At 43.1% G+C, this 21,974-nt stretch overlaps 1 protein-coding gene across 2 annotated transcripts; it reads left to right on the top strand.

The window, feature by feature from the left end:
* Window positions 1-293: 293 nt before the first annotated feature.
* LOC109928755 (aldehyde dehydrogenase, dimeric NADP-preferring-like) lies at window positions 294-20,991 on the top strand. Of its 2 annotated transcripts, none has more exons than XM_048612697.1 (10): window positions 294-405; window positions 5,214-5,389; window positions 7,759-7,990; window positions 9,306-9,508; window positions 11,541-11,749; window positions 12,051-12,168; window positions 13,741-13,882; window positions 14,426-14,592; window positions 16,592-16,691; window positions 18,465-20,991. In XM_048612697.1, the coding sequence occupies exons 1-10, from the start codon at window positions 357-359 to the stop codon at window positions 18,647-18,649; spliced, it is 1,581 nt and encodes a 526-aa protein (XP_048468654.1). In that variant the 5' UTR covers window positions 294-356; the 3' UTR covers window positions 18,650-20,991. The 2 variants fall into 2 exon arrangements, with proteins under 2 accessions (XP_048468654.1, XP_048468655.1); XM_048612698.1 differs by having other exon boundaries at window positions 301-405; window positions 9,306-9,391.
* The last annotated feature ends 983 nt before the right edge of the window (window positions 20,992-21,974 follow it).

Raw genomic sequence — 21,974 nt, 5'->3', positions numbered from 1 at the left:
GATGCTGCTTGGCCTGCTGTGTTCATCCAGCCCTGCACCTTGTTGTGTCTCATTATCAGAAACGTTTGCTTTGTTTCTGTCTCCACGGATGCTGTCAGGAACCTGTTGAATTTATCCAGCAATTTCTGAGTTTTCCAGCATCCGCAGTATTTTCTATTTATGGAGAAGATGGTTTGCACACTAAAGACTTCTGAGTCTGTTTTTCCAATGTCTCACCCAGATCAACTTGACGAGATTTTTGTTTTTTGATTGTCAGAACATCCACTACGATAAGGTCTCCGAGTTTATCGACTTTCTATTGAATGGTGGAGCAGAGTTGAGCTGTACAATATACTCCTGTTTCTGATGAGGTTCAGATGACAGGGCTTGGCGTCAAAACCAAGAGATGGTGTCCTGTTTTTCTTGGTATTTCTCAATGTTACCGCATGTCTCGCAATAATGCTTTCTTAAAATTTTTTATTTAACTCTTTTGTGTCCCTCATTCGACTCAAACTTAGTTTGGCTTGTCTAGGTTTTAAAAAACATCTCATCAATAGTTTTCAAATTACCTACCTCTTCCTCTGTCACTTTCTCCAGCCCTACAAATCTTTAGGACCTTCTCAGCCCTGAGTTCCCCCAGCGTTAGTGCTGCGACCATCAGTCTTTCGCTATGTTGACCTTTGTGTTCTGGGATTCCTTTTCTGAACTTCTTCTCATTTATTTCTTAACACGTTCCTTCAAGCATACCACTTCAACCAAAACCTGTCCTAATTCTCACAGAATCACAGGAGTGTTACAATGCAGAGGGAGACCATCATACCATTACGGGTTTATTAAATGAGCATTGTTACCTAGCACCAATCTCCTTTCTTATTCCCATGTGATTTTTGTCCAAATACTTAATGATACAGAGCCCCCAGAGTGCCTCAACTGAACACCAATGTTCATTGCCCATCCCTAATTGCCCTTCAAGAATGTGAACCACCACCGTTTATGTGCTGTTAGGACAGGAGTTCCAGGGTTTTAGCCTGTTGATTGTAAAGGAATGGCGATTATAATTTCCAAATTGAATTGGGTGTCACTTGGAGGGGAAATTGCAAGTGGGTGGTGCTGTCAAGCATCTGTGTCCTAATGTCTCCTCATGTGGCACTGTGTCACATTTAGCTTGGTAGTTACTCCTGTGAAGCACCTTGGGACATCTTATCGAAGAAAGTCCTCATTTAAAGTTGCGGATGCATTCTGAAATTTGTTGCTTTTAAGGGAAATATTATGCTAAAACTCCAGTTACATTCTCTATCACTAGGAGAAATAACAAAGTTTTTAAACATTAAATCCTCTAAGTTGAACTAGTTTACTTTGCTAAATTCCTATGTTACTAAATACTTTTTTCAAAAAAACTTTTGAATTTTAAAACAGGAAAGAGTTTATAGCTTGTTAGTTGCAGTAGTTCTGCATTGCCAGACAAGCTACTACCGGAACCAGCACCTCCCTGATCCTCCTGGTTACTGCAGACCCTCCCTAGCTCCTCAACCCTCTGTGTTGCAGCTGTTTTAGAAGTGTATGCTTGGGCACGTGTGGTGCAGTTGTAGTGTCCCTACCTCTGGCATAAAAAGCCCAGGTTCAAGTCCCATCTGCTCCAGAAGTATTTTCTAACATGTCCAAACAAGTTAATTAAAAGTACCTATGGACTTGTGGCAGCCTTGATGAAGAGATTAGACTGAGTCGACAGTTTATTTCAACAAAGTAGTTTAAGGAGGACTAGGGAGTCTCGATTTTTCAAGTTGATTAAGATGTGGAGGTGCTGATATTGGACTGGGGTGGATAAAGTCTGAAGTCACATGACACCAGGTTATGGTCCAACAGGTTTGTTTGACATCATAAGCTTTCGGAGCCAACTGATTTAAGGTGCATCGCTCAAAGTTATAAATTTCAAATGAACCTGTTGGACTATAACCTAGTGTCGTGCGACTTCTGACAAAGTTGATTTAAGACTGCATTGATATTAGATATCAGAATGTGATCTTTGTTCCTGGATATCTCTGAAACAAGCTTTCCTCTTGTGCAATGAATACTTATCCTCAACTCCTCCAAGCAAGAGTTGAAACTTTACAGCAGGAACAGAGAACTTCTTGCAAAACGTAGTTTGGAACATTTTATTGAGGCCAATCGAACATTGGAGTTAGTTTTGATTACCTAATTGGTTGGAGAGAACTTGCCTGGATTTTTTTAAAATATGTATTTGAAAAATTAACCCAGAGTCTGTGCTGAAGGGGAGTATGTGGCTTTCAGATGGGATAGGGAACACTTTTTTTAAATCATGATTTCAACAAATTGCTGAACTGGTGCCACAGGCTGGAAGAGTCAAAGTTATCTTAGAATCTGTCATTGTTTACATTTTCAATTATCAAGAGAAATTTTTTTTGTTCTGTCTATGCTTAATGCTAATGGATTTGTAGAAAATGTGGTGTCCGATGTTTCTTTTCCTTGCAGTTTAACACTTTGGATTAAAAATGTGGTCAAACAAAACATACAATTTTCAGCTTGCCTGTACCTATCACTTACAATACAACAAATTCCAGCAGTTCTTTGTTTATTTATATCATTTTTTTAATGGCATCCCTTGCAATGGTGTCTTTTTTGTTCTATATTTTGATGTGGAAATTATATTGACTTCTTAACAGAGGAACTGTGAATTAGAAACTGTCAGGTCATCTGCCTACTGAATGCTCCCAATCCTACTGAGTTCTTGCTGAGTTGCCTTGGTGAAACCTTCATTCATTTTTTATTTTTGGAAAATACATTGAAAAACATTTAGATGGCTTGAGTCAATTAGATACTTTGATTTGGTGCATATCCCTTATTAAATCCAATAAACAGCTAAACTTAATTAAACTCTCCACTTGTAGAATTACATTAATGTGTATTTCAAACCTTCACTAAGTATACACATATAGCTTTGGATACTTACTGTCAGAAGTACTAAGTAACTAATCACCATAGTATTAAAAAAAAATGTACAGCCAATCTTTTTTAACCTCTTTCAGCTGAATGTGAGGATGCTGTTAGTGTATGTGCACAAGCAGCAGGGATCATGTCTCTCAAATACACTTTCTCCAGGTCTACCAAAACCAAGCAGTTCTGGTAGTAGTTGTCAGTGCAGATTCAATGTGCCGAAAGGCGTTTTGTGCCCTGTGAATATAAGTGGACTGCAGTGGTTCAAAAAGACAGCTCATCACCATCTTCTCAAGGGGCATCCAAGGATGGGCAATAAATGCTGCTCCACTTCCGATACCCAAATTTAAAGAAAAGTGGTTGGCTGAATTCACTGCATTGAGTTTTTATTTTATTTACTTTACGCTGACCTCCCACTTTCTACTAAAGCTTGTCTTTCTGTTCCACCTGGTTTATTCTAAATCATGCTTTCTAATTTTACAATTGGTTTTATGTCCACTAACATGGGCTATGTGACAAACTGCATGTGTGAATACAGACCAGCTATGCTTACCCATGACATCATCCTTTTGTTGGCAGTTTGATCGCTTTGTTTTGTGCTTAAACAAACCCCCATGGATTTATGTTCTATAGATATTGTCCTCCCTAATTGGGCAGAAAGGGTGGTGTAAGAGCAGAGAAACTGGATTTGCACGACTTGGGAGAAGAAAGATGTTTTCCAGAATCTCCTGTTTTATAATGGACTTTGATTCATGCCATGCAATTTTAACCAACATAACCAGCTATTTTACCAAGCATCACTGTGAAATCTGTTTGCATTTGCCTAATTGGTATAGAATGTCCTAAACCAGCAAGAGACTTGGTTGTTGAAGAAAAATTTAATGTTGGGACAGGAAGTAAGAGAATTGGGCAATTCCTCTTCCAAGTAAGAAGGGGAAGTGGAATATAAATGCTAATATGACTGAAAACTCTCTCTCTAATCTTTTGATTTTTTTCCCAATGAGAGATTTGGAAACATGAGCAGGCTGGAGACTAGAGTCAAATTAACACAGCAGCTGTAAGGGGAGTTTTCATAGTCATACAGCACAGAAACAGACCCTTCGATCCAACTAGTCCATGCTGACCATAATTCCAAACTAAACGAGTCCTGCCTGTTCCTGGTCCATATCCCTCCAAACCTTTCCTATACATGTATTTATCCAAATGTCTTTTAAATGTTGTAAGTGTACCTGCATCCACGACTTCCTCTGGAAGTTCATTCCATCCATGAACCACCCTCTGTTTTTAAGAACAAATTGTCCCTTGTGTCTTCTTTAAATCTCTCTCCTCTCACCTGAAAAATGTGCCCCTTAGTCTTGAAATCCCCCAGCCTAGGAAAAAGACAACTACCACTAACTCTATCTATGCCCCTCGTTATTTTTTGAACTTGTACAAGGTCGCCTCTCAACCTCCTACGCTCCAGTGAACAAAGTCCCGGCCTTTCTTAATAACTCAAACCTTCCATACCCAGCAACGTCCTGGTAAATCTCTTCTGAATCCTCTCCAGCTTAATTTCCTTCCTAAAGCTGTACTTTTTCAGGGGAAAAAATCATAGAGAAGGCAGTGGTAGAGGAAGAGCTCTGACTACATTGAACTTGATTTCTTTGGATGAGGGCATATCACAGAACTGTTAATGTAGAATGAGGCTATTCAGTCCATTATCTGTGCTGGCTCTCCAAAACCAGCAATTTACCTGTGCCAATACCCTTACCTTCTCTTTGTAACCCTGCACATTCTTTTTAAATAACATCGAACCAGACCTTTACCATTTGCCATGTTAAAAAATGTTTATCAACTGGCTGCATTTGCCAATTACTTTAGATCTGTGCCCTCTTGTCCTTGATCCCTTTGTCAGTGGGAACAGTTCCCTCTCCTTTGACTGTGTTCAAAACCATGATGATTTTGAACATCGCCAATGGATCTGTCTGGTTATGATGAAGGGTTAGAGCTGGAATGTTAAGCTGTTGTTGGCCTTGCTGGATGCTGACTGATCTATGATGCATTTCCTGTTTCGGAGACTCTTGGACCATGCTCACATTTGGCGCTCAGCTAATTGAAAATGCCCAGCAATACCTACTTCATCCCATGTATGGAATGGCCACTTCTTGAAGCACCAACCAAACTAAACATTCATCTAATAGGATTGACCATTCACCTACACAATAGGTTCTCTACATTTTATTTGCACCTTGGGTGCTTTTCTATGCCTGAGGCAATTTACCATTGATTTTTGTGTCCCTTAGCAGGTTCACCCATCATGGAAGGGATCCAGCTTGTTGTAGCTACTGCGAGAGCTGCCTACAATCAGGGAAAATCCCGGCCTCTGGAATTTCGCATCCAGCAATTGAAGGCGCTGGAGAGAATGATCGATGAGAAAAAAGAGGAATTCTCAGTGGCACTCAAAAAAGACTTGCACAAGGTGTGAAACAATGCTCTTGACATGCTTGGGGGGGACGCAGTGGTATTCTTACTGGACTGGAAATCCAGAACTCCAAGCTAATAAGGTGGTGAAACTTGAATTCAATAAAAATCAGGACCAGAAAGCTAGCCTACGTTTGACCAAGTACCTGCTGTTGACTGAGGGGTTGAGGGGGGAGGGGAAAGCCTTTGTGAATGTGCTTTAGGGAAGGAAATCTGCTGATCCTCCTCTGGTCTGACCAACATGTGACTCCATACCCAAAAGTGTGGTTGACCTTTGGGGACGGCAATAAATGGGCTGGCCGGTGATGTCCAAATCTCATGAATAAATTTTTTAAAAATAATTCAACATCTTAACTAGATTCCACACAGCCTTTCACTTTTCCTGCCTGAAATACCATATTCATGCTTTCAAAAAAATCCTAAATTTTGAACTGTTAATTTAGTATCCTCCTTTTTATTTTAACTTGTTTATTTTCCTTGGGGTGGAGTGAAGGGAGAAAGTGTAGCAGTCTACAGGCTGATTGCTATCTCAGTCTTCCAGTGTAAATACTTTAATTATTGGTTTGCCCATCTTCAGACTGATTTATTGGATGGTTACCCCAATGAAGCAGGAGAGATTTAGTGGTTCCCACATCTCTCATGATAATTAGAGGAGACACCCTCACTCACCTGATAATTCATTTGACGGTGAATCCAGTCTGTCTGCTGTAATTGAGATTGATGTGGGGAAGGGAGAATGGTTGTGCCTGTCAGTCATTCATTCAACATTGTCTTTGGATGACGTTTTGATCAGTGCTATTGTAATTTTAAGGAAGTGGTAGATAGATTTGTGAGGGGGTAAAAGGTCATTGGGGATGGACAATGATGTAGGGTAGTCAGATCTGCCATGATTTTATGAAATATCAGCAGGTTTGAGGGACCGAACAGCCGCCTCCTACTTTGCATGCTTACATCAATGTAATGAAGATCAGCTGGTGTGGTAAAGACTGAAGAACAAACTTGCTCTCTGTCTCAGTAGCATTTAACGTGGTATTTAAGCTCTCATTCCAGGACAGTAAATCCAGCCACTAGTATTTATGAAAAAGAATTACGCAGAACTTAAACACTCACTCTCTAACAATTGCTTTTCAAAATTCAGCTCTTAATTCATCACAAACTCCCAACTCCCACCACACTCACAAAGTCATTTTCAATTAGCCAACTGGAAAGGTGTTACAGTAGAGTTCCCCAGGGACTGGCCAGTTTTCAGTTTCACATTTAAGTAGCCATTCTACCCATGAACTTAGACAATAGCCTGCCAGCTTGTTTGACCCACGAGGTTGGATGTTGTGGGCAGGGTCGGGGAAGAAGGATCAGCTTTCATCTAGTAATCGAGGCTAGAAACCAGAGCAGACCTCTTCAGCCTCCCACTCGTTCACAGGGCAATTATTTCTTCCTGACGTTTCACCCTGGCTGTGTTTAGCTAACTCAGTGCAAGCATGGGACAAAACTGAAGATATGACTGATTTGTCACTCTTCTCTCTGCATCCTTCACCCAAACCCATTGTAGTTCCTTACAAAGAGATAACCGTCTTCAATTATTAGACCATCCCCCAGTTCCTCACATCCACTTCCCCAAACCTATAGGGGGAAAAACTGAGATTTGAAATAGCCCACCATGTAAAATGTAACCTCTGCATTTATCACTGTACTTCTGTAGCTGTGCTCAACCACACCACCTGATATGTCCTTGTCCCAGTAACTCCATGGTTTGCTGGCAATTTGGCTGTTCCTCTGGGCAATCAAAGGCAGCACGGTGGCTCAGTGGTTAACACTGCTGCCTCACAGCGCCAGGGACCCGGGTTCAATTCCAGCCTTGGGCGACTGTGCAAACTCCACATAGACATTCTTTTACCATGTCTGTGTGGATTTCCTCCAGGGGCTCCGATTTCCTCCCACAGTCCAAGAATGTGCAGCTTAGGTGGATTGGCCGTGCTAAATTGCCCACTGTGTCCAGAGATGTGCAGGCTGGGTGAATTAACCATGGGAAATACAGGATTACAGGGATAGGGTAGGGGGTGTGTCTGGGTGGAATGCCCTTCAGATTGTCAGTGTGGACTTAAATGGGCAAAATGGCCTGCTTCCACACTGCAGGGGTTCTGTGATTCTATGAATCCTGTTGCTGACTACACTGCGCTGGCCTGCAATGCTGTATGTACTAGTGAATATCTCTCCAGGGCGGTCAGACTCTCTCATTTTAGTTTTGAGAAGGTAATCATGAATGCCACAACAGAAGTCGCAATGCCTTGAACAGGGACGGAGGATGAAGGCAAAAGACACTTTTTAAAAAATTGTTTCTCTCTCTCTTTTTAATTTTGGAATTTTCAGAGTGTATTTGATGTGGAGATCTTTGAAATTGCCGGCATTCTGAATGAGATTTCTCTGGCCATCACCAACCTACCGGAGTGGACTGCTCCAAAGTACGTGTCGAAGAGTATGATGACATTAATGGATGATGTTTATATCCATCGAGAGCCTCTTGGGGTGGTTCTTATCATAGGGGCCTGGAACTATCCTTTGGCTCTTATTGTCCAGCCTCTAATTGGGGCAATTGCAGCAGGTAAACTCTTCATTAATTATCTCCCAATCTCTGCCAGAAAGATCACAATTGAGAATCTGTAACATGGAATTTTCTTTTTCAAAGGCTTACTTCTTCCTTTGAGTTTTCCCAGTTGCTGTCTTATGTGTCCTAGTCAAGTTTTTGCTTGATTTGTGGGTAGCGTTAAAACTGAATGGGGTTCTGCCTTCCACAGCCACCCTTCTCCCCGCACACAAGAAAATCCGTGCATTTACAGTCAGCATGACTCTGGATAGTGACTGGGAGCGGAAAGGTTGGCTTTTTTTCCTTCACTGCACACTCCAGGCCAACATCTGGATTCACTAAATCTCCAACTGGGGGATTGACACAAGTGTGGTTGAATATGGAGTCATCCTCATCCAACAAAAGATGTTCTCAAACTTGCAAATCTTTTCTGAACACTTTGAAGGATGTTGCTGGGATTGGAGGGTTTCTTCAAGAGGGAGAAGCTGAATGGACTGGGGCTATTTTCCCTGCAGTGTCGGAGGCTGAGGGGTGACCGTAGAGGTTTATAAAATCAAGAGGTGCATGGATAGGGTGAATAGTCAGGTCTTTTTGCCCAGGGTAGGGGAGTCCAAAACTAGAAGGCGTAGGTTTTAAGATGAGGGGAAAGATTTAAAAGGGACATAAGGGGCAACTTTTTCATGCAGAGGGTGGTGTGTGTATGGAACGAGCTGCCAGAGGAAGTGGTGGCGGTTGGTACAATTACAACATCTAAAAGGCATCTGGCTGGGTATATGAATAGGAAGGGTTTAGAGGGATATGAGCCAAATGCTGGCAAATGGGACTAGATTTATTTAGGATATCTGGTCAGCATGGACGAGTTGGACAGAAGGGTCTGTTTCCATGCTGTATGTCTCTATGGCAATGACCTCAGTAACCCAGCTATGAACATGAATTAGTAATCCCCCAGAATTGTGCACAGAGACATTGAGGTAACTTGCAATGTTACTTTGGGAGGGTTTGGATGCTTGTATCATGAACTGTAATGGGTTGAATGGCCTTTACTCCTCCACAACTATTCTGATGATAGTCTGGAGACTCCAAATTTTGAGCCTATGCTGGTTTGTTTTGTATGCCACAGTCACATTTAACAGGCATTTACCCAAGTGCACAATGGGAAAACTAATAGAAGGAAATGTTGATGGATTTTTGAAGGCTGGGTGGATGGACGTCAGTATGGAACCTAAACACTGGCCCTGATAGGTTAGGTTGAATGTTCTGTTTCTGCACTTGTTACTGTGGACTATTATCCAGTTGCCAGTGATTGTTCTTGTGTTACAATCCTGTTTCCCAGGAAACGCAGCAGTCCTAAAGCCATCGGAAGTGAGTGAGAATACAGCCCAGTTACTGGGGGAGCTCCTCCCTCAATACTTGGACAAGGTGGGTGTGGACTACTCAGCACTGGCGTTATGCGATCTCATCAATTTACCTTGTGTTTCCACCAATGTCGCCAGTCTTTTGAATTTAACATCTCCCCTGCACTTGCTGCTATTAAAGGTGAATGCAACTGTGATTCCATTAAACTCATTGTAAGGGCCAGTAGGGTTTTGACCCAGCGACAGTGAAGGAATAGTGATTATTTTTCCAAGTCAGGATGGTAACTGGCTCAGAGGGGCACGTTAAGGGGGTGGTGTTCTCATGCATCGGCTGCCCTTCTCCTTCTAGATGGAAAAGTAGTTGTGGGTTTTAGAAGGTGCTGTCTGAGGATCCTTGAATTTCTGCAGTGCATCTTGTAGATAGTAGCAGCAGTGTGCAATGGCCTTTGGTGGTGGAGGGAGTGGATGCTTGTGGATGTGGTGCCAATCAAGTGGGCTGCTTTGTCTTGGATGATGTCGAGCTTTTTGAGTGTTGTTGGGGCTACACCCATCCAGGCAAGTGGGGAGTATTCCATCACACTCCTGACTTGTGCCTTGTAGATGGTGGACAGACTTTGGGGAGTCAGGAGGTGAGTTACTCACTGCAGTATTGAAAAAGATCTTGTGGCTCATCAAACAAGAGCCAGTAAGTGTTCCATAGTGTCTTGGTCAAACTTTTTGCCTCTGACTAACATCCAGTAGAAGCAGGTTGCTTGATCATTGTAACATTGCTGTTTGTGGAAGCTTGCTGGAGGCAAATTGGCAGCTGCCTTTTTTAACAACTCTTAATTAACTGTAAAGTGCTTTGGGGCACCCTCTGAATGTGAAAGGTGCTGTCTAAATGCACATAATCTTTGAACTGGTTTAGTAGCAACTTAATACAACTGGCCTACTTCAGACAGCATTGACCAAGCTGAGAGATAGTAAGAACTGACAATGCTGGAGTCAGAGATAAGTGTGGAGCACTGTGGAACACAGCAGGGCCAGGCAGAATCAGAGGAGCAAGAAAGTTGACATTTCAGATCGGGACCCTTCTTCGGAATTGACCAATCTGATCTGTGACTGGAATCTCATAGTCGCACCAATAAGCTGACATGATTTACATCTTTTTAAGGTTGCTTTTTATTCCAGATGCCTCCCTTTTATTTCCACATTTTTATTTTTCCTACAAACAGACCCCAGAAACGTCCTACCACTGCCAAACCACTTATATTTTCGCTTGGATTTCAGAGGCTGTAGGGGCAACCAGATAGAGGTTTACAAAGTTGAGAGACATGGATAGTGAGTCTTTTTCCCAGGGTAGGAATGTCAATTACTAGGGGGCACGGGTTGAAGGTAAAAGGGGGAAAATTTCAAAGGAGATGAGAGGCAATTTTATTGAAAAAAATAAGGATGGCAAGTGACTGGAATTCACTGCCAGAGGAGAGATCTGTCAAGATGCCACTTTAACATTGTCTGAATAGGCAGGGAATAGAGGGACATGGACAGCATACAGGCAAAAGGTTTTTATTTTAGGAAGTTATGAGTTGGCGCAGGCTTGTTGGGCCAAAGGGCCTGTTCCTGTGCTGTACTATTCTTTGTGCTTTGTTCAGACTTGGGCTTTGAGTTCGTGCTATCTGTGTTAATAGACCAGTAACCGGTTTACTGCAGGGGATGTTCCTAGATTTTCCATTTTGTTTCTGTTAAACTTAAGTTTTTGTGCTTTACAGAAAAGGTGGGTGCGAATGTATAGCCAAAAAACTGAAAGAACTGTGATGCTGTAAATCAGGAACAAAAAAACAGAAGTTGCTGGAAAAGCTCATCCGGTCTGGCAGTATCTGTGAAGAAAAAAATCAGGAGTTAACGTTTTGGGTCCAGTGACCCTTCCCCTGAAATTCTCCTTTTTTTTTTCTTCACATACTGCCAGACCTGCTGTGCTTTTCCAGCAACCTATGTTTTTGTTGTTGTTTGTGCATGTGTAGCTACTTAATGTCTGTCCTGTACATTTGGCATTGACATACAGATCAAACATGCTGTGACTGACTGATGGAATAAAATTGAGGGGCTGAATGGCCTACTCCAGTTCCTACAAAAGCTCTTTTTTGAGAAATTGTTTGTATAATCATTTGATCTTTTTGAGGCAGGATAAATAGTTATTTTTCTTGCCCTTTCCAATCACCTTCCTTTTTGCCCAGGATCTTTACCCTGTCGTTAACGGAGGGGTTGAAGAGACAACGGAGGTGTTGAAACAGCAGTTTGATCACATCCTGTACACGGGCAGTACCAACGTTGGCAGGATCGTTATGGAGGCTGCAGCCAAACATCTGACCCCTGTGACCCTGGAGCTTGGCGGGAAAAGTCCATGTTACGTTGATGGTGACTGTGACCTGGATGTGGCCTGCAGGTTGGTTTGAGGGTCGGCAGTGTCGCATTGCTGCAGCGGGCTGGGATCCGAGTGTGGGTTTGCGGCACATTGACAACAAGTGTAGATGGAGTTCCACTCTATCCAAACATATAGCAACTCTCCAGGTTCTATTCTGGACCACCTCACACTCCAGCATGGTTTCCATAGTGGGACATGGGGAGAGTGAGATTAATAGGATTAGGCAATTTGCTGTAAAGTTCTGCTGTGTGGAGGAGCAAATTGTGAAAATTGAATTTTGCAAACCTAAACCTTGAACAAGTTTCTTATTTATTCTTTGCAGACGTATTGCATGGGGACGGTACACAAACAGTGGTCAGACCTGCATCGCTCCAGATTACATCCTGTGTAATAACAGTATCCAGGATGAAGTGGTGAAGAAGATTGGCTCTGCTGTCTCTGTGAGTTTAGAAAGCAGGAACTGTCATTCTCTCCATAAGGAGAGAAATGGTGGGAGCAGCAGTGGGAGAGACAGCCCCTGAAAGAGGAAAGCCCAGTTCTGGGGTGGGTGGGATTATCCTCTGAAGCGAGTTGCCTTTGCTGTGATTCTCCCCAATCGCTGAAGCCCATGAGCTGTGCCAGTCCTGTGGTCGAGAGGTTAATCTCTGCGCTGGCTTCATGCTGCAGCAGCTGTGGTGTTCAGCCAGTTCTTGATGTACTGTATCTCACAATTACAGCACCAGTAGGTTCAGCAGGTCAGTGTTGGGTTTATCCTCCATGGGAATTCTTATCCCACGTGTCTTACCTCTTCTCCTTTTATCCCTCTGTTTCCACACAATCACTTGTTGAATCTCCTCCTAATTGTTGAAGTTTCTGACTGTCACTAACTCCACTGGTTTGTATATGGTCTCAGAGCCACCTGTGTCAAATAATCATTTTCTCCGGCTCTCTCTCATTCGTGGTTACATTTAACTTGATTCTAATGTTCCCTCTTTCTTGACCTTCGACCCCCGTCAGATTTGATCCATAATCTCTGTCTGAATGAAGAGAGCCCCAAGTTTGGAAATGTCTATCAATTTGTTGAAGGTTGTGGGGAGCAGGCAGAAAAGTGCTGTTGAGACAACGATCAGATGGGCCATGATTTTACTGAATGGCGGAGCAGACTCGAAGGGCCGAAAGGCCTACTCCCACTCTGGGGTGTTCCTGTATCGCGTACATCTGGTGTTGTCGCCATGGAGATGAGCAGCAGTTACACACCCAGTCCTATAACTCGAGGAATCTGAATGGAAATGAGATTCTTTGAACGGAGCAGTGGAGATGTGGGATCGATGCAGCTTTTAGTTTTTGTTTAAAATTCAGTCCCCAGTTGTGGGCATGACTGGAACTGGTGGCATTTATTGGCAATCCCAAGATGCCTTTTGAGAAATTGAAGTTGTATTTCCCTCTTGAACCATTGGTAACAGCTTTCTCACAATGGGCACCGCTTGTTCAGGGGCAGTTTAAACTCCGCTTCATCGGTGTGTGTCTGGAGTCCTGTGTAGACCCACACTGGGTGACGATGGCCTGTTCCCCACTCACATGGAGGGCATTAGTGAACCAGGGCAACTAGGGACGGGTAATAAATGCTGGCCAGTCAGCACCGCCCATGTCCCACAAGTGAATAAAGGAAAATGTTGGGTTTTTATGCAATCAAAACAGCCTTGTGGTTATCTTTTTTTCTGCTACCAGTTTATTAAATTTAACTTCTAGCATTTTACTGTAAAATTCCAATTCTGAAATCGCTAAAAGAAACTGAGCAGCTTTTATCGAAAACATTGTGGCCCCCCCCACCCCCCAACCCACCATTAATGTCACTTTGAAAATGGATTTGTTTTGGCCAAACAATTTAACTGATGTCCACACTTCCTGACCCCTCTCTTCTAATTCTTTTACTATTGGTCCACTCAACTTGATGTTACCTCCTAATGTTGTGGAGTCTGGATGGTTATTGGAGTGTGTTCCCTATCTGACTATCCCTGCTTGGTCTGTTCCAGGAATTCTATGGAGCCGATCCCCAGAAATCCCCGGACTACGGACGTATTGTAAACCAGCGGCATTTTAAGAGACTGATGTCTTTGCTGGAGGGAGAGAACGTGGTGTTTGGTGGTCAGCGCGATGAAAAGGAGCTCTACATAGGTACTTGTAGAGGCAGACAGAGGGGGAGTGTGATCATTAACCCCTTAGCACTGTGACCTGTATGTTAATGCCAGCATGAAGCAATATGAGTCACATTCTCTCTTATGGAACAGACAACCCATGTAGCCCCTTTTGAATAATAAAAGTCACTTCTTGTCACAATTACAATTGCCCATCCTCCCAAAGTTTATTTACAGCCAACATAGTCATATTTGGCACAGAAAGGGGGACCATTTGGTCCATCCTGTATTGGTGGCTTCAGCATGAACGTGGTGCCAAAGAATTTGGAAATAGGGTCTGTGGATGGATTGTGGTATAGAACGATTTCCTAAGATCCCACTCCTGATATCCTGACAAGAAGTCCTGAGTGGAGGGAAACCCCACCTGTAGAGACACGAGGGAGATCTGTGAACCACTTGGTTTGAAACCAGGAGGAGTGGGCAGTAACCAGGGCACGGGGGGGGGGGAGGGGGGGGTCAAGACTTCATTGAGCTATGGTCCTCTCCGTTACTGAGAAAAAGCCTCTTGTTGATGTTTGGGCAGCTCCCACAATTGTGACTGATGTGGATCCCAGCTCCAGGATTATGCAGGAGGAGATCTTCGGCCCATTGCTACCCATCGTCACGGTCAACTGCGCGGAAGAGGCCATTGACTTCATCAATAAGAGGGACAAGCCCTTGGCTCTCTACGTCTTCTCTCACAACAAAAAGGTAAGGATTGTTGCCTCTGTGGCTTGCTGCTTCGGGTTTGTGTTGTATGTGTTGGTCTCCCAGACTTTAACGTCTAACTGCAGTGCGGTGTTGTATTTACTTAAACAATCTCTTTGAATTAACCTCTTTTGGTGGGAAAGCTGGACACTAATTGATCTGACGAATGACTGACCTCAATCAGACCACTTATTGAGAGAGAGCCTGATCCTACAACTCAGTTGCTCTCGCTTTCTCCCTCTCTCCTCTCTCACTCGGTGAAGACTGAGGAAGATGGATTACTTATGAATCTTTGACTGTATTCCACCAAATGGACAACATGATTGCTGGTTGTGATGTAACCTAGCCAGTTAACAGCCCTGCCTTCAGTCGTCTTCATTCTCTGCTCTGAAATTACCCCTCTTGCTGTTAAAACCTGTGTCCATCACATTACTTCTGGTTCCCTATCATAATATTGCTTTCTGTGGCACAGCCTTAAATTTTTATCTGCCTCTAGACTTGTACATGATGATCTAAACAGGTAGATTTTTATCCATGCTTCACAGTAGTAATGTTACATTTTGGACTTGTTCAATATTTTAAATTTAATCTTTTGAATATGAGTATCACTGGATAGGCTAGCATTTAATTACTGGCCATAATTGCCCCAAGAAGACGGTCGTGAGTTGTTTTTTTAACCGCGGTAGTACATTGTGATGAAGGTTCATGGTTATTTGGGAACATGGGTTTTAAAGTGGAGGAAGAAGTTTTTTTTCAGCTTTTAGTTCTGTCAGAAGGTCATCTTGTACAGGTGAGTTTAAAAGAAAATTTGAAGAAATCCCGTGACTTGTAGATAACTGGACTGTAAGCCACCTGGGGAACTATTTACTGACTTACATTTTACAAGGCAGCTAGAGAGGCCCAGACACTCTACCAATAGCAGCAGAAGTATTGTAGGTTTAGCAGTCTCCAGATTAGTCAGGGTAGAAGGGGAGAAGTCCCAAATTGCTTGGAAGCAAAGAGGAAGACATCCTACAAGGCTGATGAAGACATGATATAACGAAACCCATTTTAAGTAATCGGTGACCTGAGTTAGCAATTTTCCTTTCTAGTATCTAGAAGATAACTGAAGAAAATAGTATTGAATGAATACAGAAATCTGTCAGGGAAAAAAAACTGATCACAGCTGAACAAAACTTCAGTGGAGACTTTTCAATGAGTTTTGGATATCTGTAAGGTCATTCGGATTAAAGGGTTGAATCTTTGTTCCTGACATCTGTAATGAGACCATTTCAAATCACCTTGAGTGTAATGTAATTTTGTTTGTTTTTCTTTGAGTACTAAACTTTGTTCTTTTTGTTTAGCAGTAAGTTTGATAGCCTCGTTGGTCAATGATTTGACCTCTGCAGTAAGCAAGGAGAAAAATAAAACCTTTTTTATAGCCTATCAAGCCAGATCTCCCTCTGGGATCTGACCTGTTCATTATTGCCATCAGCTGTGATTGAAACACGCATGATGGAGAGATCCAGGAAGGGACCATGGTTATATATGCAAACCAAGATGAGGTGTGGTTTGGGGAGCTTGCAGATGGTGGTGTTTCCATGTATCTGCTGCCCATTATCATTCTAGATGGTAGAAGTTGAAGGTTTGACTGGCACTGTCCAAGAAGCCTTAGAGTTGCTGCAGTTCTTGTAGTTGGTACACAGTGCTGTCACTGTGTCAGTGAAAGGAATGCATGGTAACATGATGGATGGGATGTGGATCATGCGGGCTGCTTTGGCCTGGATGGCACCAGGCTTCGTGAATAGTGGTGCTTCACTCCTCCAGGTAATTGGAGTATTCCATCACACTGCTAACTGGAACCTTGTAGATGGTGGACAAGCTTGGGGAGTCAGGAGATGAGTTACCACCCACCTGGCAACCTCCAGCCCTAGAGACTGGAGTAACTGAATTGAACTAAGTTAGAACTGCACATTGTCTGTCTATCTGTGTCTCTCTCTCTCACTCTCTTCTGTCTCTGCAGTTGATCCAGAGGATTATCGCAGAGACATCCAGTGGTGGTGTAACTGCCAATGACTGCCTGATCCATTACTCTGTTGACACCCTCCCATTTGGGGGTGTGGGTGAGTCAGAAACGTTTATTTTGGTTCTTGTCAATGCTGGATGGGTGGAACTGAATAGAAATGATTGGGAGGAAAGGAGAGGGATCTTGGATAAAAGCGATCCCTGGTTCTACTGTTGTAGGAACCTCATGTTGGTGGTAATATCCAGGGTAAGGAGGTTGAAGAACCATCTTGTTCGTTCTTTGGGGTACATTTTCTCAAAGATACCAGGGATAGTCTCCCTGCTGTTATGAATTCAGAATGGGCCATTTGGCCCCTCTAGCCTAAACCACCATTCAGTCAGATCATAGGCTGATCTGATTTATGGCCTGAACTCCACTTTTCTGATTTATGCCATACCCTCTTATTCCCTTTCAATTTAGAATTTGTTCAATTCTGTCTCCAAATATTGAATGGCCACACTTTCTGGGGAGGAGAATTCCACAGATTCAAGACCTTTTTATTCGCAAAATTCTCTTCCTCTCTACTCTTTTAAACAGGGGACCTCTTATTTTTAAATGTTGTCCACAAGCACTAGCCTCTCCCACGTGGGGGAGCCGTTCTTTCAGCATCCACCCTGTCATGTGGACTACCTCAAGATTGTTTTTTTTTTTTTAAATTCATTCGTGAGATGCGAATGTCATTTCAGGGCCAGCATTTATTACTCAGTCAACCACGTTGATGTGGGCCAGGCTGGGTAAAGATGACAGTTTCCTTCTCTTTTAGAAACTATCAACCTTTATTACCATCTGACCAGCTCTTTTCTCTTTCCCCACCCCCAATATTTATTGAACTCGAATTGTACCATCTGCCACCGTGGGACTTGAACTCACATGCCTGGAACATTACCGGACCAGAACACTAGGTTTAATGTTACCGGCATGCCATTGCCTTCCCATGGTCTCCCCAGCGTGAATCCGTATTGAATCTATTCAACCTTTCTTCATAAAACAACCATCTCATCCCAAGAATTGCTCAAGAAATCATGGCCCTTGAATGATATCATAGATTACTGTCTCTGGTAATTCTCGCCAATGCTATTTGTGGGAGCTTGCTGTGCACATATTGGCTCTCCTACATGACAACAGTAGTCTTCTATTCTTTCTCCCTTTTTTGATTGCCCCTTGAATGGATGTAATTGTATCTGATGTGATTCTAGGAAAAAGCACAGAGTATGCCTCTTGTGCAAGCAGGTTTGGTTCCTCCAGTTTTTCTATATTCCTGTGTATACGCCATATGAAGTGTTGTGCACTGATCTCCAATTCCATTGAAAAATCTCTGAAGTACAAGGTATGATGGCAGTGATGGTGGTTACATCATTGCTCCCGGCAGTCAGGGTTTGGTATTTCCTCGTTCGGGGGATTTTGCAGAACGGGACTCTGGTGTCTTTTAGCTGGGATCATGAGTTGTTGCGTGCCAAATTACTCTTCCCAAAATAATTATGACCATTCAGCCCATGCGCTGACCTGCAGAGCTGCCATCATGTATGATGCAGTCAGGTGTGTGCTGGAAGAGTCCAGGGATCTTTCCAATTCCTGGGCAGATCTGAAGCCTAAAAACTTAGGAAAAGCTAACTCCCAACCTGAACTCACTTCCTTCTCGCCAACCCTATTTTCATGCCCCCCCAAAAAAAGAGCCCTGTTTACTTCACAATTTATCTTTTCCTGGTTGCCTTTTAAAGGGGTAAAGTTGCAGCTTAAATACATGGGAACTGAGATGTGGGACATTGTGAGGGATAATGGCAGTGCTTTAACCACAGTCTTTTTTTTGTGTTTTTGATCTCTCTGCTGCCAGGGAAAAGTGGCATCGGGGCTTACCACGGTAAATTCAGCTTTGAAACCTTCAGCCACCGCCGAGCTTGTGTGTTGAAATCGCTGGGTATGGAGAAGGCGAATAGTATCCGTTATGCACCAGCCACTGATTCAAAGCGAAAATGGACCCTTTGGCTGATGAAGAAACACAGATGTGAAATAATGTGACTTGGCAGCAAGTCCCAGGCTGCCAGGTGAGGGTCAGTGTTTCTGGACACAGGAAAGGGCAACATTTTTACAAACCATCCGTAGTTGGCTTTGTCGAGCCAAGGTGATCTACAGCAGTCTGAAGTATATTCCCAAAACACGGAGCGGGGGAGTTGATGTGATAGAAAAAGAATGGTGATCATGTTTCTCAGTCAGGATTCATAGAATCCTTACATGTGTGGGAGCAGGCCATTTGGCCCATTGAGTCCACACTGACCCTCCCAAGAGCATTTCCTATGACCAATCCACCTAGCCTGCACATCCCTGGGCACTATGGGCAATTTAGCATGGCCAATTCACCTAACCTGCACATCTATGGACTGTGGGAGGAAACCAGAGGAAACCCATGCAGACACAGGGAGAATGTGCAAACTCCACACAGTCACCCGAGGGTGGAATCGAACCTGGGTCTCTGATGCTGTGAGGCAGCAGTGCTAACCACTGTTTTGGGGCTGATCCATTACCTTGGAGATTCATGTTGCCATCGTACCATTGTGCTTCCAGCTGGGAGAGGTCACTGGTTCTAGTTTTTCTCCATTCATTAGTGGGATTTGGGTGTCTCTGGCCAGGGTCAGTATTTATTACCTATCCCATATTGCCTTTTGGATATAACTGAATGCTTGGCTAGAGTCCTTTCAGAGAGCAGTAAAGAGTTAACCACATCCATTGTGGGTCTACAGTTGCATATAGGCCTGACCAGGTAAGGACAACGGCTTCCTTTCCCTCCAGGACATTAGGCAACCAGATGGATCTTTACAACCATCGATAATAGCTTCATGGTCATCACCGAATACTTATGGCACGGAAGGAGGCTAATCAGCCCATTGCACCTGTGCTAGCTCAACAATCTGATCTGGCTTTATTACATAGTGCTTATCTCCTGCCTTTCCTCCCTATATCCCTACAAACCACTTTTTCTTCTATCTGAAAAACCCATCCAATGCCCTCTTCAATTGAACTTGCCTCCACTATATTTTCCAAGCTGCAGACTTTTAATTCCAGATTTTTAAAATATAAATTGCATTTATTGGATTTGTTCCCAGGACACTAACTGGGTTTCTGGATTACTAAAAATAAAACAAAAGCCTGTGGATGCTGGAGATCTGAAACAAAAACAAAACTGCTGGAGAAACTCAGTAGGTCCCCCTCCTTCTGATGAAGGGTCACTGAAATCTATGTTTAACTTTCTGTTTCTCTCCACAGATGCTGCCAGACCTGCTGAGTTTCTCCTTTTTTGTTTGTTCTTATCTCTGAATTTCTAGTCTAGCTACAACGACACTAGTCCCATCGCCTCCCTAGTTAAGTTAACAAAGCCTTGGCAAGCTTGGGGTGGCACAGTGGCTCAGTGGTTAGCATTGCTGCTGCTCGGGACCCGGGTTCAATGCCACCCTCAGGCAACCGTCTGTCTGTGTGGAGTTTGCACGTTCTCCCTGTGTCTGCGTGGGTTTCCTCCCACAGTCCGAAGATGCGCAGGTTAGGGCATTTGGGTGTCTAAATTGGCCATGCTAAATTGCCCCATAGTGCCCAGGGATGTGGAGACCAGGTGAATTAGCCATGGTAAGTGCAACGTTACAGGGATACAGTAGTGGGGTGGGTGTGGATGGGATGCTGTTTGCAGGGTGGGTATGGACTGAATGGCCTGCTTCCGCACTAGGGATTGTATGATTCCAAGTTTCTCTGCTCCATTCTGCAAGTAAGAAACTCGAAAGTTGGTGAAGAACAGATTGAGTGCCAGTGAAGTGTATTTCTTTGGACTGAATTTTCCACGGCTTGTTGATGCTTCAGTGTTGTGAACCATTGCTAGCTTAAATTCTCGAATGTGAAGCAACTGCTTTGGATGAGGTTGCCCAAGGGCCGAGCCCTAGTGAGAGGCTGCCACAACAATGAAAGGACGAGTGTCTGGGGGCTTGGATAGAAAAAAAAGTTGTCCAATTTTGCATCTTTGTTTCTTCCAGATTTACTGTTTTTGAAAGACTTGGAAAATGCACCACTACATTACTTTAACCTCCTGGGACACCCGTGAGGCCATTTCTTTTCCCTTTGGCCTCTGGGGACAGTTGGGATAGATTTTAAGATCTGAGCACATTCTGACCAATGTAATCTTGCAATTCAAGAACACTGCTTTCAATGGTAGTGATGTGCCATCATCTCTCATGCACCAGCACAGACATAATGGAATAGATGATCTACACTGTAATTTCTGATTCTTTATCTGTAAATATCCTGTTGCTAATAATTACTTTTGTTTTGCACTGTGTTTAAACACAGTAAAAATAAAATCCACTGATTCACCTTGTAATAAATTTAAGCTGTATTTATTCCCTGTGTAGAGGCTTTTGTGTGTGGATTCTGTGTCTCTCTCTGACCCTCTCTCATGATGCTTCTAAAATCCTGGGCAAAAACATTGTTTCTTCCTCCATTTAGTGGAATATTGCAGCCTGTTTGCTCAAAGAAATGTTTTATAAGCCAAATTTGATGGATAGCTTTTTTTTTCAACTTTTACTGCTTGATATACTTTGTGGCCTTTGGTCTAGTTATCCTGAAGAACTTTTTAGGGTGTGTCTTGTTTAAGTTTCGTTATGTCTTCAACAATTGACCTTGATGGATAAATCTAAAATCAATACCTACAATGCCAAGAGCAACACTTTGCAAACATACAGCAACAAAAGAAGACAAATTTGGCTGGTCTTCAAGGGCTGTCAAAAGCAGCTGTTTGAAGTCTCCTCCTGTTTGGAGCACTGCTTCTGTCTGTTTTTTTAACATGAATCAAACAGACCTGTTTGTGGGGATAAAGACAATGCTTGTTGACTGACTGCAGTTGTTTCTTTCTGGCAGACTGCATACTTTGCCTCCTGTGCAGCATCTTTATAATTTCTAGTTGTTTCCCCAGTTGTAATCCAGCAACTGATTGCTGAAAATCCACATTGTGCTTTAGACAAGCGGTGTCTTTGAGGTGTCAGCGTGTGCACAATCTCAGGTTGCGGATCCAAGTTCCACTCCAGACATTTCAGCAGAAAATAGAGTCCGACCATCCCAATGCAGTGCTGAGGGAGTGCTGCATTATCGGTGGTGCCATTCTTTTAAATGATACATTTAAGCAGGTTTGGCTGTAAAAGACTTCACGTGGTGTTTTTATTTTTTTTTGATGGGAGATAGCCCTAGTTTTCTGCCTAATATTGTTCCCTCCATCAACCTTACAAAAAGTATATTATCTCATTGCTGTTGTGAGTTTGCTGTGAACAAATTGGTTGCTGTGTCTATATATAGACAGTTTCATACATTACAT

The sequence above is a fragment of the Rhincodon typus genome, chromosome 26 (genome assembly GCF_021869965.1).
Source record: "Rhincodon typus isolate 14 chromosome 26, sRhiTyp1.1, whole genome shotgun sequence".
In the NCBI taxonomy this organism is placed as follows: domain Eukaryota; kingdom Metazoa; phylum Chordata; class Chondrichthyes; order Orectolobiformes; family Rhincodontidae; genus Rhincodon; species Rhincodon typus.
This window is presented reverse-complemented; position numbering and strand designations above follow the sequence as displayed.

What these genes read in the sequence shown, in the direction of transcription:
- LOC109928755 (XM_048612697.1), top strand. Translation starts at nt 357, where the DNA reads ATGACAGGGCTTGGCGTCAAAACCAAGAGATGGTGTCCTGTTTTTCTT. An exon ending in GACCTGGATGTGGCCTGCAG is followed by an intron (nt 11,750 to 12,050) that starts GTTGGTTTGAGG and finishes TATTCTTTGCAG; the next exon opens with ACGTATTGCATGGGGACGGT. An exon ending in TCTTCTCTCACAACAAAAAG is followed by an intron (nt 14,593 to 16,591) that starts GTAAGGATTGTT and finishes CTGTCTCTGCAG; the next exon opens with TTGATCCAGAGGATTATCGC.